The 19,857-nt window shown below is 38.6% G+C and overlaps 2 protein-coding genes and 1 long non-coding RNA gene across 4 annotated transcripts in view; 1 reads left to right on the top strand and 2 right to left on the bottom strand.

Moving 5' to 3' along the window:
• Positions 1-3,568, bottom strand: part of CFAP69 (cilia and flagella associated protein 69) — a 66,995-nt gene extending 63,427 nt beyond the window's left edge. The window contains exon 1 of one of the 2 annotated variants that reach the window (XM_061414381.1): positions 3,449-3,568. In XM_061414381.1, the coding sequence (XP_061270365.1) occupies positions 3,449-3,568 (120 nt within the window). The remainder of the gene's footprint in view (positions 1-3,448) is intronic. The other variant, XM_061414384.1, reaches the window with a different exon arrangement.
• LOC133246270 (uncharacterized) lies at positions 3,506-14,694 on the top strand. The gene is made up of 4 exons (XR_009735990.1): positions 3,506-3,594; positions 4,295-4,432; positions 5,695-5,772; positions 14,628-14,694. It is a non-coding gene; the product is annotated as an uncharacterized LOC133246270 (long non-coding RNA).
• STEAP2 (STEAP2 metalloreductase) overlaps positions 10,058-19,857 on the bottom strand; it is a 30,756-nt gene continuing 20,956 nt past the window's right edge. Inside the window, exons 4-5 of the mRNA XM_061414385.1 lie at positions 18,554-18,718; positions 10,058-16,425 (exon numbers count right to left, since the gene is read on the bottom strand). Of these exons, the coding sequence (XP_061270369.1) occupies positions 16,138-16,425; positions 18,554-18,718 (453 nt within the window). The 3' untranslated portion in view covers positions 10,058-16,137. The remainder of the gene's footprint in view (positions 16,426-18,553; positions 18,719-19,857) is intronic.

The following is a 19,857-nucleotide window of genomic DNA, read 5'->3' as shown; positions in this document are numbered from 1 at the left end:
TAGTCAAGGCTATGGTTTTTCCAGCGGCCATGTATGGATGTGAGAGTTGGACTGTGAAGAAAGCTGAGCGCCAAAGAATTGATGCTTTTGAACTGTGGTGTTGGAGAAGACTCTTGAGAGTCCCTTGGACTGCAAGGAGATCCAACCAGTCCATCCTAAAGGAGATCAGTCCTGGGTGTTCACTGGAGGGACTGATGCTGAAGCTGAAACTCCAATATTTTGGCCACCTCATGTGAAGAGTTGACTCATTGGAAAAGACCCTGATGCTGGGAAGGATTGGGGGCAGGAGGAGAAGGGGACGACAGAGGATGAGATGGCTGGATGGCATCACTGACTTGATGGACATGGGTTTGGGTAAACTCCAGGACTTGGTGATGGACAGGGAGGCCTTGTGTGCTGCGATTCATGGGGTTGCAAAGAGTTGGACACGACTGAGCGACTGAATTGAACTGCTGTGTTAGATACTGTTCTAAGTGGTAAAGACATAGTATTGAATGAAACACACAAAATCTCTGTTTCCATAAGGAAGTGATATGGTTTGGGGGAGACAATAAGTTATACAGTGTACTGCAAGGTAATAATGCTCTGGAGAAATGGGAGTAAACAGTGCTAAGATGCTCAAGCAATTGTCGGTAAAAGAGGAGAGTGGGTAACATTTCACTACAGTCATGAAGGAGGTAAGGTAACACGCCATGGATATCAAGGGGAAAACTTCCAGGCAGTGGGCACAGCAATTGCAAAGACCCTTAGGCAGGGTACACCTGGCATGGTTGAGGAGAAGCCAGGGAGCCAGTGTGGCTGGAACACAGAAGATTTTATAAGCTACTTAAGAAGAATTAAATATATACTCTCAGTTTAGAGTTGAGTGGGGAAGGACATGTAAGTATTAAGATATATGTCCTACAGTTAAGAAGCCCATACGCTAATGCTACTGCTACTAAGTCACTTCAGTCGTGTCCGACTCTGTGCGACCCCATAGATGGCAGCCCACCAGGCTCCTCCATCCCTGGGATTCTCCAGGCAAGAACACTGGAGTGGGTTGCCATTTCCTTCTCCAATGCATGAAAGTGAAAAGTGAAAGTGAAGTCGCTCAGTCATGTCCGACTCTCAGCAACCCCATGGACTGTAGCCCACCAGGCTCCTCCATCTATGGGATCTTCCAGGCAAGAGTACTGAAGTGGGGTGCCATTGCCTTCTCTGGCACCATACGCTAATGGGAGAGACAAAACAAGACTAATGAAATAGTAACAAATATAAAACAAGAGATCATTAAGTAAGAAACTGTGTGATTCAGGCTGGGGACTATACCCATTTATGAGAAGAAGGTCTGTAAGTGTGAAAATGAATGGGAAGTGCTTCCTATTGGGGATACTTTATGGTGGAAAGGTAGGACCTGAAGGTAGGGTAAGATTTAAATTCCAAAAACAGGGGAGGACATTCAGTCCATACATAGTTAATATCCCCGCTGTGTACCAGGTGTTGTGCTGGTTGCTACTGGGGGATAATAGGGGACACTTCCACACACAGTTAATATCCCCTCCTGTGTACCAGGTGTTGTGCTGGTTGCTACTGGGGGATAATAGGGGGCACTTCCACACACAGTTAATATCCCCTCCTGTGTACCAGGTGTTGTGCTGGTTGCTACTGGGGGATAATAGGGACACTACAGAAAAAACAACAGAGAAGGTTTCTGCCCTCACAGAGGTAGCTCTAAGCAGACTGTGTGGTAGAGATAAAGTACAGGTTACGCATTAGGAAACCCTGCAAACAGGACAGAGAAGTAGACCTGACACACTGAGGATGGCAAAGACCTTACATGCATCTAGTTCAGAGGTTTCGAGGCCAAAAATCATTTGAGGGAGGTTTTTAAGAGTCCCAGGCTCCACACTGGGGATTATGATTGAGAAAATCTACAGTACCCAGCTAAACTGCCTTCTTGAAGCAGTTATTAACCGGGTAGGAACTTTAATCAATACAAACTGATTTCTACCTGGAGAAGAATCCTAGGCTCTATAAGAAGAGATAGTAATGAAAGAAAAGGAAAAAAAGAAAGGGAAAGGGAAGGGAGAAAATATACACATATATACACAGGTATGCTTGTTCTGCATTACTTGATATGTTGTGGACTATATTGGCAACGGTCTGTTAAAAGTATTTCCCCCTTTTTCTCCTTCTTAACCCATGGTTGCCTGCCTCCTATAACTTCGCACCCCACCCCCTTTTGTAATACCAAGTAAAGGAGGAATGAAAGCCATCAGATGCCAAATTCACCTACTTCTCAGTTTTGCCAGGTGCCTGGGAGAACAGTGGTAGCGTTGAGCCCCCTTGCAGCCTTGGGAGTGAAAGGACATCTGTTGCTCCTCAAAATTCTTCTCCCTGCCTGGACTGCACTACTTCCACAAAATCGATTAGGTAAATTCCTTCAACACCTGCTCCTCTTCATGCAAAAGTGTTGCTGCTCCATAAGTTAAATGTCTGTCTATCTTCAGAGGGTGCAACCCTATTCCCACCACAGGAGAGGTCCCCAGTCAACCAACCACTCCTAAGGAACTCTCCAAGGCTCCAGGATGTGGGCACAGGAGACAGGGTTCTTGACGCAGCCTGAGCATTGTGAGGCCTCAACAGGAATTCCCAGAGTGGCCCCACACCATCAGTGTGAGGAGGTAGTGCAGGATTCCTCTGTAGAATTCACATTAATATTAGGCTTGATCATGGCTCTCTGGGGAGGAGCAATGGAACCCTAGTATGAAACAAACAACTTGGAGTTTCTAAAGACCCCTGCTACAGATCCACAGGGTTCTGAAGTGAAATTTCTCAACAGAAATTAGAATTAGTTTTGTATGACAAAAAGTAAAAACCAAAATATACGAGCACAATAAAATCAATTCTATTCAATTCCAATTCTCTCCAACGCCCTCCCAAACTAGATTCCAATTTCATATAAAAATGTTGTTTAATTTCTAATTTTAATAGTATTTTCCTCCCCTCCAGATGCAGGTTTTGGTAGCAGCAAATTCAAACACGTGAGGATTTACCCCTGTATCAAGAACAGCACACGATAACAGGGTTCTACGTATAAAAGCCTAATGCAAATCAAATTTTCGCTAAGAATGTTTCCCTCCCTCTCAGGCCTTTCGTCGCCTCACACTTTTCGAAGCCAAGTCTCCAAACCTCGGCTACTCAATTTACTGGGACGCTCTGGGAGGACTCAGGAGGACCTCGAGACACAAGTCCCCAGACAGGTTGATTGACGACAACCAACTCCCCTCGCAGGCAGCGCAGTTCGAAGGATCAGCTTTGCGCTTGGAACCTCCGTCCCGTGGGCTGCCCTGGTTTCCACTCGGGCCCCCACTTCCGCTCTCGCTGCCTCCAGGCATCGTTCCCGCCCCCAGATTTCAAACCCCGCCTAGTCCTTGACACCCTCCAAAGCACAGACACCTGGCCATACCTGCACTTCCTCATCCTCCGTCACCACTCCGACTATCGGGATTTGGCGAGGGCTGCTGAACTTGATCCTGCTGCTGGGCTCCGGGGCCTCGGCCGGCTCCGCAGCCTCCGCTCTGGACATGGCTGTGGCTGTGGAGCGAGGGATGGGTGCGTCTCCTTCCTTCCTACACTGTGCCCGCAGCCGCGAGACAGAAAAAGGATCCGCTACCGAAAAGTGAAAGCCGCCCAAGAGCGGCTAGAGTCGCGAAAGGTCCCGGGGGTCCGCCCGTGGCCTCTGCTGCCGCGACGCCACTCGCATCCCGCCCCTACCGCCCACCCGCACACCTTGCCGCTTTCAGGCTTGCAAGTTGCTAACAAGCTAAAGCGTTGCTAGGGGAGGAGCCAGAAGCTGCAAAAAGGGCTCCTACGGAAGCCGGAGGATCCAAATTACCCCAAACCCTTATCTACATCCTAAATTCTGGAGGGGCTAGGTTTGCATGCGTTCCAGAGGGAAGAGGGGCGAAGACCTCAGTAGGTAACGGTGGAGTGTTACCTTGGCTTGTGTGTCTCAATCTTTGTAGTTTGCGCTGGGCCTTCTTAAAACAAGAATGGGCCGGTGGTGGATGTGGGATGCAGGAATGATGAAAGATAGAATGCTAATACTGGAAGCTGAGCAGTTTATCTCATCCCTAAGAAGAGACCAGTGTTACCTACATTCCCTAGCCTTTTACCTCTTCTGTACTTTAGTGAGCACCAAAGCATTGTACACAATGCTGGAAGGCCTTCGAGTAAAATCGTTGAATTTAGAGCAAGTTAACCCCTGGAAACTCCACTTTTCTCATAACTTTTTCACTTTTCTCATCAATAGGATTGCTGTGAGAGGACTGAATAAGATGATGGTTTTGTAAAGTGGTGCTTGGCACATAATAAGCAAGATGATCTATATGACATTTCTGGCTCTGCAAATAGAAATGGAAAACCTAGATTGGGCTTGGCAGCACTTGATGTGAGTCACAGCCAAAGAAACCAAGTTTCTTTGAAAGAGTACTGCACACTTCCAGTCCCTGTTTCCTCAATTCTGTTTAACCCCAGTCCTCGGAAACTGCCCTTACTGAGGTTACCACCACTTGTGGTCAAAGACTGTGTACATTTTCATGTCCTCATGTTGGTGTCGGAGAAGGCAATGGCACCCCACTCCAGTACTCTTGCCTGGAAAATCCCATGGACGGAGGAGCCTGGTGGGCTGCAGTCCATGGGGTCACTAAGAGTCAGACACGACTGAGCGACTTCATTTTCACTTTTCACTTTCATGCATCGGAGAAGGAAATGGCAACCCACTCCAGTGTTCTAGCCTGGAGAATCCCAGGGACAGGGGAGCCTGGTGGGCTGCCGTCTATAGGGTCGCACAGAGTCAGACACGACTGAAGCGACGCAGCAGCAGCAGTAGCAGCAGCATCTTGGTGTATATTTGTCTATAGTATTTTACACTGTTGACCACTCACCCTTTCTTGAAACTCCCTAGCTTCATTTTCAGCATTCTTTTTTTTTTTTTTAATCTTTACAGCTACTCATTGGTGCTTTTAGAGCTCCTCTCAGGCCTCACACCCAGAGGTGGTTCAGTAGGTCTAAGGTTGCTATTAACCCGAGAAAGTGCAAAGGGTGTGTGAACTGTATTGTTAACATAACCTTAATTACTGTGTAAGTATACTACATCAAGAGGAGACTGAAACCACTTGGATAAACAGACTGGAATCCTGTGAGAATGGCACCAAAGCCTAAAATGGTGGTTGGAAAGCTGATAATCCAATGACTTGCGATCCTCTGTGTGCTCATTCTGGCATCTCAAGATGAGGAAGGATGAAGAGAAGGGATCGCCAAGGAAAATTTTCCACTTAAAGTGAGCTTACCTAGGAGATATCAGCTGACTTTTGTGATTTAGCACAATAGACTGAAGGTGATGAGAGTCCATAAACCTCACTGGCCCTGGGAAACCAAACTCTTCTAACTGGACTTAACTGAAGACGTTTTTCTAAAAAATGAACAATAGGATTTTTATTTTAACCAGTTGTGTACCAACCTATATATTCATTCTGTCCCATATCCAGAGTACCAGTTTCCCATCCTTAATTAGCACAAATCCCACGAACTCCCCCTTTCTAGCACTTAAAAACTTTTGACTTTTCTCCATCAGTGAGTCCATTACTGGGAAGTTAATAGATCTAACTGCAATTTTTTCTTTTTGCTTTAATGATTTTTATCTTTTGACAGGTGAGAAGCAACCAGAATAGAATCCTCAGTCACCCCACACTCAAGCCATATGGACTGAGTTACTTCACTTGTGCACAGGTGCCAAACTTCCTCGGGCACTACCTTTGCTTCTTTTGTACCCGTGACTGTCCTCCAATGTCTAACTCCTTATGAAGCTCAGTTCCTGGGACCTTTTCTAGGAAACCTTCTCTATATACTCTGCTACTTTAGGTGCTGCTTTGTCTGTCATTCTGTTTTTGTACTCTCCACACATTTAATGGTATTTACTGGCTCAGCAGACTCCCTGCTAGACTGAGATTTTTTAAAACAAGGAAAGGTACTTACCCAGGTTTTTACACCCCAAGCCTTTGGCATAGTGTTTAGAGAAGTATTTCTCAACACTTAATGTGCATGAGAATTGTCCAGAGAGCTAATTAAAAGACTTCTGAGCCCCATTTCCAGGGTCTGCTTTAGTAAGTAGGGGTAGGGTTCAAGGGTTTGCATGTACAGTTGATCCTTGAAGAACACAGGTTTGAACTGCGGGTTCCACTCACAAGCAGATTTTTTTCAATAAATACAGACTACGGTCCCACACAAACTGGTGGATTTAATCCATGGATATGGAACCTTGGATACAGAGGGTTAACTGTAATGTTACCCCTGGGTTTTCATCCAAGTCAGGGTCGATGTCCCTAACCCCACACTGTACCCTAACCGCCCCCAGCATCCTTAACCCCTGCACTGGAAGCAGAGTCTTAACCACTGTTCTGCCAGGGAAGGCCCATGGATCCTTCTTTAGTATCGATTTCTAAAAACTGTTAAGAACACTAAAGACATTTTTATGACAGCAGAACCCAGAAGGATGTGGGGTTAAATGGCTAACTACCGAAATGGTAAATTATTTCACAAAAAGATAAATTAATAGTAGAGAAATGTATGAGAGATGACATACACAGAGAATAAAAATACTTCACTCTGGTAACAATTCAGCAGAATTTAACATTTCTGTTGAATTACAAATTATAATTTCTTAAAAGCTGCTGTAGACTTAAAGATTAACTCCAAGTTTTAATAATTTTTTGAACTATGCACCATTTTTAAAAGTAACATTGAAAGCTAAATATATTTTTAACTTAAATGTAATATTAGGAAATAAATATTCTTCTTCTGATTTTTTCTTGATAGTTGTTTGCACCCTAATTAACAATATTTAGGAAATTTTTAATTATTCACTAGCATGAATTAAGAATATTTCTAATTAATATTTTAGATTATATATGAATCTGGTAGTCAATAACCTAGTGCCAAGTGTTCTAAATGTTCACACAAGTATTATTTCTTTCTGAGAGTAATTTATTTTAAACAGAAAAATTTTATAGCACATGGGAAGTGTGATTATAGTTCCCTGTAGGGGAATTATGTAACAGAAAAAATACATACAAGCTGAAATTTAAGTCTGTTTTCAAAAATCTTTCAAGTTGAGTGCTGTAGAAACAAAGCATAAAAAAGAAACAAAAGTAATTACCTCCTAACAGAATCATGCAATTTGATACTAAGTAATAAGTACATGGAACATAAAAACAAAGTCAACCATTGTTTGGTTGTCAACCATTCTAATGAAGTGTACTAATAATCCAAATTGCAAGTGATTTTTAAATAGGAAGCTGCAAGAGCTATTCATGTTTAGTGGGGCAACGAAATAAATGGTATTAACTTATAAAGAGTGACTTTTATCTGATCAAAGCTTCAGCCCCATGACGTAGTTCCAGTTCATAGTTCCATGAACTGAAAATGTTCTTGAACTTTTAGAACTAAAAGCTATTTATTGTGTTTACATGGTAGGAGGTTATAGTAACCCCAGGAGAGAACTGTCTTTGTTGTGGAGTAGGACTAATCTGGACAAGCTTATTCTAGTGATGTTAATTACCCAATTTCTGTAACTAACTTGACTTGTTCTGATTCTATGAACCATGTTTTAGTCTTTGAAGGCTGTGGGAACCAATACAGCAAACTAAGTGGCTTACGCAACAGAAATTTAATTTCTTCACAGTCTGGAAGCTAGAAGTCCAGGATCAAGGTGTCCAAGATTGGTTTCATTCTGAGGCCTTTCTCCTTGGCTTCTCCCTTTGTCATCACATGGTCTTCCCTCTGTATCTTTATCTACTCTTACTGTTCTTATAATGACGCCAGTCATGTTGGATTAGGGCCCACCACTATGACCTCATTTTACCTTAACTACTTCTTTAAAGACCCTTTCTCCAAATGTAGTTATTCTGAGGTACTAGGGGTTAGGACTTCAATGTGAATTTTAGGGGGACATAATTTAGCCTGTAATTGATCCCGACATCCTTTGGACTATAATTAGAATTCTTGTAAAGAACAGATTGAAGAGTAGAATGTGCTTATTTGAGGCAATATCGGTTTCTTTGCCTTTAGGACATTGATATTTCTCAATGGCTCCTCTGTCTATGGAGTTCTCCAGACAAGAATACTGCAGTGCGTAGACATTCCCTTCTCCAGGGGATCTTCCCAACCCAGGGATCAAACCCACATCTCTTGCATTGCAGGCAGATTCTTTACCATCTGAGCCACCAGGGAAGTCCAGGTATTTCTCAGATATTTCTGACTTAACAATCTATCACTGTACATTTATCAGTGTGAATCCATCCCTGGGAGATGTATCCACTCAAGGTTCTCAACCAATCTGGATTTTGAGTCTGCAGAGCCCTATGCCTGACTTTGTAAAAATCATCATTTCATATTTTTTTTCCATTTGAAGAATCTACTACCAAAATTAGGGTGCTAGCCTAGGTTCCCTAGAGTCTTCCACAAACAAACAAGAAACATTCCCCTTCTGCCAGTTGGTTGGAGGCGGGCACTGTCTCTGCTAAGCAGAGGGAGGAAAAGATGGAAGTGAGGCAGGCAGTGGAGGAGGATGTACAAATATAGGTGTTACTGAGGTGCCATAGCTTTTGAACAATGGAGTTATAAGTGCTCGGTCTTTTAGGATATTTTCATGGAGGCCTTGTGAATTATTGAACTTTGGAACAGTCCATCTGGGGAAATGAAGGGAGAACTTACCTACTAGCACCCTCTTATGCTTCAACTCTGATCAAAGTTCACCCTTGAAGTAGGGTTGCCAGATTTAAAGGTGAAAAGCCATGCAGTATTTGTAACAGAATTACACTTATTTGTTGTTTCTCTGCAGTTCAAATTTGATTGAGTGTCCTGTATTTTATCTGAACTCTACTCTCAGGATATTAATACCCACACATTTCCAGGCAGCTGCAGAGGGAGCCAGAACCTCCACAGATCTTGTGCACAGGCACGAATATCAGTACGACAGTGTGGTGGGGGTGATGGTGGCACTGACAGCAATAGCAATGACTCCTCTCTGGGCCCATAGGGCAGCTCTAACCACTGGCCAGGAGGCAAAATAGGAAGCTGAGATGGTGATGGGGAGGGTGTGGGCAGGAGGATGCAGGCATGGCTACATAGAAATTGGCTGATAAATAACATAATTGTCTGTAAAAATGAGGCAAGTCATACTATCTCATTGGTTTCTGCAGGACCGTATTTTACTAGACACTAGAAATACAGTTGCCAACAGAGGTCCATATATATAGTCAAAGCTATGGTTTTTCCAGTAGTCATGTATGGATGTGAGAGTTGGACCATAAAGAAGGCTGAGCGCCAAGAATTGATGCTTTCAAACTGAGAAGACTCTTGAGAGTCACTTGGACTGCAAGGAGATCAAACCAGTCAATCCTAAAGGAAATCAACCCTGAATATTTATTGGAAGGACTGATGTTGACGCTGAAGCTCCAGTACTTTGGCCATCAGGGTCATTAAAAAAGACCCTGATGCTAGGAAAGACTGAAGGCAGGAGAAGGGGATGACAGAGGATGAGATGGTTGGGTGGCATCACTGATTCAATGGACATGAGTTTGAGCAAACTCCAGGAGATGGTGAAGGACAGGAAGCTTGATGTGCTGCAGTCCATGGGATCACAAAGAGTAGGACACGACTGAGCGACTGAACAACAAAGGAATATAGTAGTAAGACAGAGTTCCTGCTATCAGGATCTATAGACTATAGCTTGAATACTGTGTTCAGTCCTAGTTTAAAGATACTTAATAAATGCTAGTGAAGTGAAATACTTTTAAGAATACCATCTCATTAGATGGATGTTTTTCTACATGTCTGCTTTGATAAAAGCAAACAAAACTCCCCCCAAACACAAAACAATTACATGAATGCTTTCTGGATGCTTCTAAAAAGAAACAGCCAGCAAAGTATAGATGGCTTCCATCAAATATCGGAATGATTATTCAGTAAGAAAGAAAAATCCATTTGTACATAACATTTCAAAAAAGAAATTAAATCACATTAAATAGTACATTTTTATTTAGATGTTTATAAGGCAGATCTATGAGAATGATATAAAAACATAGCATATAATTTGATAATGGTATTTTGGAGATTATGGAGTTTTATCAAATATCTATTACACAGTTATAAAGAAGACAGTATTTTCTAAGCAGATACAAAATACTCAATGAAAGATAAAAGCAGGAAAATGAGTAGAATTAATTAACAATGGAAAATCAATTCTAATGTGAACTGCACACTATCCTTTAAAAACTTTTAAACATAAGAATTATTGCAATCTAGTTTATTCAAACAGTGTTATACGGTATTGTAATAAAGAACTGAAGGCCAGGATGGATTAATTTTGATTTCATATAAAGAAACCCAAATTTACAATGAATTAAATACAGGAAAAGGCAGTAAAAGTAGTGAAGCAGTCAAAACCTTTTTAATTTCTAACATGCCCTCCTTAGGATTTAGTCTTGGTCTTCTTGGATATTTGCAAGAGTTCCTATTATACGACAGTTTTGGCAGCAAGACAGAGGATTAAGATAAAGGAACACATGCTGCTTTTCTTTGAAGAGACTTCTAAGAATTCACTTATTTGCACCTCTACACTCACTGGTCCACACTCAGTCACAAATGAAGACTTAACTGCGAGGGCTGTTGAATGTGATGGGCAGCAGCTTTTAAAGCAGGGTAACTAGACACAGGGAGACAATTCCAGTCCCCCTTCAGACGCAGTATCTGAAAAACTATGAAAGACCTTTAAAGAAAATAAAAGAATCATCCTTGAAGTTGGCAATTTGGAAATCATTAAAAAAACACCTGCTTTGGTCATTTATATTAGCTCATCTAGCCATTGGGAGAATCCAAATAGTCCGCCCTAATTTTGGATGACTGCATGATGTTAATCCAATGATTTGGGAAGTTAAAAAAAAAAAAAATCTGTTCAGTAGCCCTCCCCTTATCCACAGGGGATGTTTCAAGACCCCCCAGTGGATGCCTGAAGCCACTAATAGTTCCAAACTCTATATATACTATGTTTCTTCCCCCCATACACACATACCTGTGACAGAGTTTAATTTATAAATTAGGCACAGTAAGATATTACAACAAAATACAAATAATAAAATAGGAAGATTATAACAAAGTACTGTAGCAAAAGTGAATGTAGTCTGTCTCTCTCAAAATCTCTTATTGTATATAATGTCTTTTCCATCTTAACTAAGCACTTGTCACACACTGTATAACTTTCATAGTATGAAGTGCAATGTAAAACTAGCATGAATTTCTTTTTCCTTCTTCACAATTTCATAGATAGGAGATTCATTCTTACCATATATCCTAGCAACCTCAAGATACAATTTTTTTTCTTTCCTTATTAAGTCAAAAACTTTCACCATTTCACTTAGAGGGGACACTTTACAACTTCCTTTTGACATATCTGAATTCCTAGCATCACTACCCTTGTACTCTGAGGCCATTATTAAGTAAAATAAGAATTACATGCACTACAATACCACAACAGCCAATCTGATAACCAAGACAGCTACCAAGTAACTAAGGGAAGGACATACTGAACAGAGGGCTGATTCACGTCCTAGGCCAGCTGGAGTGGGAACACCCAAGATCTCACCATGCTATTCAGAATGGCACACGATTTAAAAGTTATGAACTGTTTATTTTTAGAATTTTCCATCTAATATTTTCAAACCACAGTTGATTGTGAGTAACTGAAATCACAGAAAATGAAACCATGGTAGGGGAGACTATGGTGTGTACATGTATTCAGCTAAATTAAATGTTTTTTTGTAACATATTGACAGAATCTCTGAATATTAGCACTTTAGAAGTTTGCTTAAAACAAAATTGAAGAAGCTATTTGTTTCTATAAAATTCACTGTTCAAAAGTATGAACAAATTGTTTCCACTTAAATCATTACAGTTTCATTTAGAGCAATTACATATAATGAGTATGTATCAGAATTTGCTTTAGTGGCTTATGAACAACTGAGGGTGGAGCAGCTCATTTTTAGGACAACACATCACAAATATAAATCTTAACACCAGGCTCGGGTTATTATACTACGTGTTACACTACTTTAAGTCATGAACTTATAAAATAATTTCAATGCAACAATTTAGGCTGTTTAAATACTTATTTCAACATAGAGATTTTATAGATTGACACAGGTTCAGTGTTCATAGTATTCCTAAAGAAATATTTATGAATTACACTGATGGCACTTTGTTTAAAATATCACATAAGAAACTTTAAATTTCATAAATAAAAACTTTTTGGCAGGGGGAACCTCTATGTACAGAATTTTTTATGAAATAGTTTAATGGCAATGTACACCCGTGGCAGATTCATGTCAATGTATGGCAAAACCAATACAATATTGTAAAGTAATTAGCCTCCAATTAAAATAAATAAATTTATATTTTAAAAAGGCAATTAAAAATAATTAAGATTCTATCACATTACTAAAAGATAAACAATAAAAAATTGGATATGATATATTCTCAAAAGCCCTTTTACACAAATAATTTTCATAATTTCACTGTAAGAATGAATATATGTTAGGCTACTATTAGCAAATTAATTTTGAAAGTAAAATCCCTTAATCAACTCAAAATTATGCTAATTTATAAGAAATTAATCAGGTAGTTTAGCATTGGAGCTCACTAACCAATCCCATATATAGCACAAAATAATTATCTCTGATAAATACCTATAAATATAATTTATTCATACTTTAAAATATTTCAAAATTTAAATAAAAACCTCTACCTGTAGACAATCTAGGCTAATTTCTATATATGCTTTGAAAAATATATGCTAACATGAATATATTCCTATTTAAACATGATTTTAAATATCCTTAATAGAGGAGACATATGAAATCTGCGCATAAAAGCTAGGTAGCATGATTCAGTCCAATAATTAATTCCCTCTTAGGAAAAAAATAAATTATTTTGCATAGGATTAAAACTAGGGCTTCCCATGTGGCTCAGCTGGTAAAGAATACGCCTGTTATGTGGGAGACCTGGGTTCAATACCTGGGTGGAGAAGATCCCCTGGAGAAGGGAAAGCTACCCACTCCTGTGTTCTGGTCTGGAGAAATCCATGGACTCCATAGTCCATGGGGTCGCAAAGAGTCAGAAACAACTGAGCGACTTTCACTTTCAGAACTAGATATATTTTCTACATTCTTATAATTTTCTCAGGGACACTTCTCAAAATATAGTTTAGGAAAACAAGCCTCCTACTTTAAAGTTCCCACTACTTTCTCACATCTAGCAAGAGCAAAATTCAGTCATACGTCTGAGGTCAGAGTAATGATTTCTAAAGAATGATTATGAGAAATGGTGATTGAGAAAAGTAATCAGGTAGGAAGTAGTAAAATAAAGCAGTTAAAAGTTATTTAAGTAAAGCAATTAAAAGTCAGTATTTTTCCACTTTTAGAAAAGCTTTTAAACATTTAGAATTATAATGAACATATTACACTTGGGTTTCCTTGGTGGATCAGTGGTAAAGAATCCACCTGCCAATGTTGGATCCATGGGTTGGAAAGATCCCCTGGAGAAGGAAATGGTAACCCACTCCAGTATTTTTGCCTGGGAAATCTCATGAACAGAGGAGCCTGTTAGGCTATAGTCCATGGGGTTGCAAAGAGTTGGACATGGCTTAGTGACTGAGCATGCACATATTATATTTATTCTAAAACTTCAAAATTATGTCAGCTTTGTAGTACGCAAAAGAAGATATTACCATTTCAAACAAATGGTTACATCTTACATACACTTCATAAACTTCGCTTTTTCATATTTTCAAAGGCCCCATTTATCTGTAATAGTGATAATTTTATCTTATTAGCTAATTAATATATACATGCAACAATATAAATATACTTCAATAGTAGTCTAAGTTTTAAAACTATTTCACTGTATTTTCACATTAACTGGCGAAAGCGTGGCTTAAATGGAGTGAAACTGAAGGGACAAGAAATTATTACAAATATGTAGTTAATTTCACAAGTCCACTATATAGTTTATAGATATTACCTTGAAGTTATCACCCCACTGAATTCCTGCTGAGAACTAACAAGTAAATGATTATCAAGATGGAAAGGCTACAATTAAAATGAAAAGCTCAATTAAAAAGTACAAGTTACTAAAATTCACCAAGGAGAGAATATCAGAGAATCATGAGCAGTTTACCAAACTGACATGATTTGGTGATAGGGAGTGAGCCATTGGTGGGAAAGGTAGCTTCTACTGAATAAAAGTCCTTTTCTTTTTGGCAGCTGGTTTCAGTAGAACCTTACTGGGTAAGTTTTAAAATGTTAAAATTTCAGGAAGAGGAATACATATCATTGTATCTTGTTTGCAACTTTCTCTTTTAATAAAGAAAGAGCAAATAGGGGGAAAAATGTAGGACTTTCTAACCAAAGTATGAACAAAATGCAATTTTAATGTGTAATGTCAGTACTGAAAAAATTCATGAATAATTTGTATGATTCTATGTCTCTAGAGTAGATTCATAATTAACCCACTCATCTAAATATCCTTCATAGTTGCAAACTGCTCCCTAATGAATGGCTGAGTATGCAGGAGGATGTCTCAAGAAGAGAGAAAGAGATGACCAAATCTACAGGGACTTTTTAGGACTCTATAGGACCTCCACTGTTAACTACTACTACAGTCCTATCTCTACTGGAGTCCCTTGGTGCATAAAGAGGTATATGGACTGCCACTGATCTCTAGGGTTCTGTCCCAGGCAAGATTCTTTCCTAGGGTGAGTGTGAATTATATCCCCAAGCAAGGATAAATTTACAATTATATCTTCACATATCTTTTGACACCCATGACACACGATAAAGAATGTCAGTGCCTTTATACTAAAGAGGAAGCATCTAGATTGGAATGCATGGGGATGGGGCAGGGGCCAAACAGCCTAGTGGCTAAAACCATAGCCTCTGAAATATGACTGCCTGGACTTGAATACCAGCTCTGGCATGACCTTGAGCAAATTACTCAAGTTTTCTATCCTCCATCCAGTATTCTTATATGTAAAATGAGGATAATCACCTCTGTCAAGGGGCTGTTGTAAGTACTGTATGGGAAATATACGTAAAGTGCTTAGAACAGTGCCTGGCATGTTATAATCCCTTAATGAATGTCAGTAAAATCCTGTATCATTCAGAGTATGACTGGCTAAGGTGCAACAGCAAAACTCAGCGGATAAACAACTATTCGTATGTAAACTTAACACTTTCCCTCTAACTAGAAATAATTATAAGATTCCCAGGATTTGTATTGTATTAGAAAAATCAGTTTTGGAGGCCATATATTACTGTCTTCTCCCTGGTCAGTATATTAATATGCAAATAAAACTGCTCTGCAACAAGGTAAAGAATAAAACTTTTCATGAGGTACACATTACCAGTATATATCTCATTTCTACAATGCATCTTAAATATAATTTCAAGTTCAAGTTCAGTTTGTCTCTTTGTGTTTGCTCACAAATCACATTGGTTCAAACCCTATCTTATGAAAGAAATATAGGGATGTTAACATATACCCTTACCTAGATGCTAACCTAATGTGTCCTTTCTTAAAAATAATGTATGTTATGCATTTCTATTTCTTAAGCTGAATAATAATTAGAATCTTACTTAAGCTTCAGGAAAAAATATCCATCACATTATATTAAAACTTGAAGTTCTGCTGGTTTGCACAGTTTTTTTTTTTTTTAACATTATGTTGTATCTATACTATTAACTACAAATATTTCTGCCTGATTATGGAATAAAGTTTATTAAAATAACAATAGCATTACAATTGTACAAAACAAAACATACCTATGTTTCAACGTAAATTGACTACAAACATTTATATTGGCAAAATGTGACATTAGGGAAAACAAATTTGAAGAAAATTCTACCATTAATTCAGTTGAGATCTCATTGAACAGGTTTCAGCCCACAGCAGTTTGACAGAGCACTTGCAAGTGAAGATCAAGGAAGTCATAAAAATAATGGCATGAAGAGAACTTCATGTAGCAGCAGGGAGCACCATTTATCATCACATCACTGTAACCCTCTCCGGTGAGAGATGAGGAACTGCTCCTCCAATACCTTCTTCTAGAAATTGGCTCTTTTCCCAGCCCTTTTTAATTCTCTTTAGCTTTTGGCTTATACATGGAAGGAGTAAAACAATCTTGCCCAGAATTACAATTGAGGGCAAAACAAGAGCAAGAACAAAGTTTGGTGGTGTATAAAACCTGTAGTACTCTTCTTCAAAAGCTCGTTTCCATCCATAAATCAAAACGTGGAAAGTACTTATGAGCAGAGCGACATATCCAAGGGTAGACTTGGGACAGGGGAAGAAGAAAGAGAAACAGAATAAGAAGCAAAATTATTCAAACTCATAAATTAATCCATCCAGATATACTATGTTTATATTTTGAAAACACAACTTTATCTTAAATTATTGAGTTACTCTTTGCTATCTACTGAATTAAACAATTTTAATATTTTCATATATTTCTTACATTTATATGCACACTCTCTTTTACACAAATAAGGCCAAATTGCATATCTTTTAATATTCTGATTATTTATTACATCTAGAACTTTTCCTCATGTCATTAAACATGAAAGCATGAGTTTAATTTACAAGGTATTCTACTGAATGGATGTGCTATAATTTTCCTAACCATTCCTTTTTGTTGATCATTTACTGTTTTTTTACCTTCTTCAACTATTTTATAATATCACTTTAAGCCCTTTTTTATATTTTGGTTTAGTTCCTTAGAATTGGTTTCTAATAGTGGGATTACTGGTCAAAACATCTGGCTTTTCCTTAAGGATACTGATAAAAACTGGAAAACTTCTTTTAAAGGTTATCCACATTTCTACCAGTTGTGTATATTTTTTAAAATGTATGTGAGTGTATATATATACTATATATAATATAGTACATATATTATATATGTAATACATGTATACATATATACACACGCATATAATTAAATGCTAAAGAGCACTCATAGGTATACACACATATAGTTGAAGATAAATATGAAAAATCTTATAGTATTAATGTGTAACATAAAAAGCATTTCAAATGGTTTTACCAACCATATTGAATGAGATTATGAGTATTTTGTTAAAAAGTTTACAGTTTAAAAATAGAGAAGTTCAGCATTTTGGGTTCCCTTTATTATGTTTAACTGCTTATTTGAGAAATGGTCTATATTACACAAAATGTAGCACTCTATCAGCATAATAATGTAATGTCTAACTTCACTGGGGAAGGATGAACTCTCTAGCAGAAAGTTGTTCTGCTTGCAATTACTCATCTAAATTTATCATGATACTTTGCACCTGTCTAGCACCTTTTATCTGGAGAAGGAAATGGCAACCCACTCCAGTGTTCTTGCCTGGAGAATCCCAGGGACAGGGGAGCCTGGTGGGCTGCTGTCTATGGGGTCGCACAGAGTCGGACACGACTGAAGCGACTTAGCAGCAGCAGCAGCTCCTTTTATCAGAGTGCCTTCTATTTCTTTTCAGGTGAGATTAAACTAGCAGTTGGAAAAATATTCACATTTTATTTCCCCCAAAAAGTAAAAATTAATTTAGATGAGGGATAGGCCCTTATTCTGAATGAGGTTCTTAGACCACTTAAAAAAAACACACACACACAAGCAAATAGGCAAAAAACAAAACCCCAAAACAACTAAAAGTTAGTTTACCACCAGATGCCACTCATCTGCATATTGTGCTATAAATCATTTGGATACAACCAATACTGGTTTTATGATAATTTAGGTAGCGTCTAAATTTGAATTATATATTTTAAAAATATGCAAATTCATTAAATAGCTATTACTAGAGAAAGTGAATGTTTAACTTATCATACAACAAATGTTATTTTGAAATCCCTCATACACATATGTATACAACTGATGTACCAAATACATATACTAACAAGATTCATAAGGCTGGCTGCTTGTCATAATCCATTAACCTAGTTTTATTACTGCTTGTATTTGTGTGTATATACACATTTCCTTTAAAATATTCAGACTGAGCTTCTCTCCACTTGAATTACAACTAATGAAACTTTTCTAGACAGATTAAGATGACTCAGAATATAAAATAAGTCTCCATTGAGTTGGCCAATAATACATTGACTTTGGTATTAAATTTGATCTAAGCTGACTCGCCTCCCACTTTCTATTACTTTTTAAAATAACCTGTATCTGTAACATAGTAGGCAGTGCTATCAAAACCTTCCAGTAAAGTCCTGTACTGGTCTTTTATTAACTAAACCAGAATGGTCCTAAGCTGGCCTCTAGCAGCATGTATTCCACGAGCTACTTGCATAAACAGCAGTCCCAGGGGCATTCTTTCATAAGGAACATATTTAAAATTTAATTGTACTTAATTGTAGTTAAAATTCTGTACCAGCCATCCCCTCACCAAACACCATGTACCTGAATGAAACTGAATTCCCTCCAGTTTAAAGCGTTGCTCACTGAAGGGATAGAGGTGACTGCCAGGAGGGAAAGTAAGCCAAGGCTCATTATGCCAAAGGAAATATACATTTCAATTCTCCAGACTTCTTCCTCGTTCCAAGAGTTTTCAATATTTGCGTGAACCTAACAAGAAAGCAAATGTGAATTTCCTTTGTTTGGTAGAACATTAACTGATTCAGCACAGAGTTCACTCTTGGCCTAAGAATGTGTCATATACATACATATTTAAGTTGCACTAATTCAATTTAATGAACTGTTATGGAGAACCTATTACTGGATGGTATTTGTTCCAGGTGTGTGGGAAAGAAAAGAGAGAGTTAAACAGAAAAAGGACTAAGGTCCTCTCCTTCCTCACCCATATGTGATAAGGGTAGTTGACACATTTGTAATACATCATGCTGACATGGACTCTGGAGTCCCAACACTGAAATACTGAGTGGTTGGTTCCACAGGGAGACTAAAGAAGTAGTGGCAGTTAGTTTTCCAGTACTTTTAAAAGTTGGTTTCAACTTGGTTGAATATTCTGGCCTTAGTTCAACTTAGAATCCAAGCCGGGGATTTCTAAACTTTGTTCCTTCCTTTCTCACAAAATATTTACATGTTGATTTACCTCTTTCTTCTTACCTTCTTTTCCCCAGGAAGTTGAAATTGCCCTGAGGATAAAGCCCTAGGGAGCACAAATATTTATCTACTTGAATGACCTCATTAATATACTTTTCAACTGTCTAGTTGCCTCATTCAGTACTTTTCCAAATGTCTTCTCCTTACATTGATAATGCACATATAATCAAGCCAGACTTTAACTCTGAATATGTCGGATTCTGCATAGCAACTACTTTTAGAATTGTCTGTTTACATGCAAACAATATAATTAGAGTATGAATCAAGGTTTGGATTCCTTGGGTTGAAGCTTTGATCTATTCAAGGAAAACAGGTTCTAACTTAATACCAGCTTTACTTTTTGTCCACTTCCAGATAACCAAACTGAAGTTTAGTTCAGGTAACCATACCTGAACCATACCAGGTAACCATACCTGAAGTTTAAACAAAAGAGAGAAAGGCTATTTCTTAGCCACTAGTTCACTGAAGCAATCAATACCAACATTCTGAAAGAAGCCACAGAGCTCCTCTGTGGAGAAAAGGTTCTTACTATCTCATTTGGCATCTATACAACAATACAGAATAACAGCATACCCCAGTAAACCTGGAGCCTACAACCTGTGTCTATCTATTAATACCCACCCTCCCAATTCACCCCTTCA

The sequence above is a fragment of the Bos javanicus genome, chromosome 4 (assembly GCF_032452875.1).
Source record: "Bos javanicus breed banteng chromosome 4, ARS-OSU_banteng_1.0, whole genome shotgun sequence".
Lineage (NCBI taxonomy): Eukaryota > Metazoa > Chordata > Mammalia > Artiodactyla > Bovidae > Bos > Bos javanicus.
This window is presented reverse-complemented; position numbering and strand designations above follow the sequence as displayed.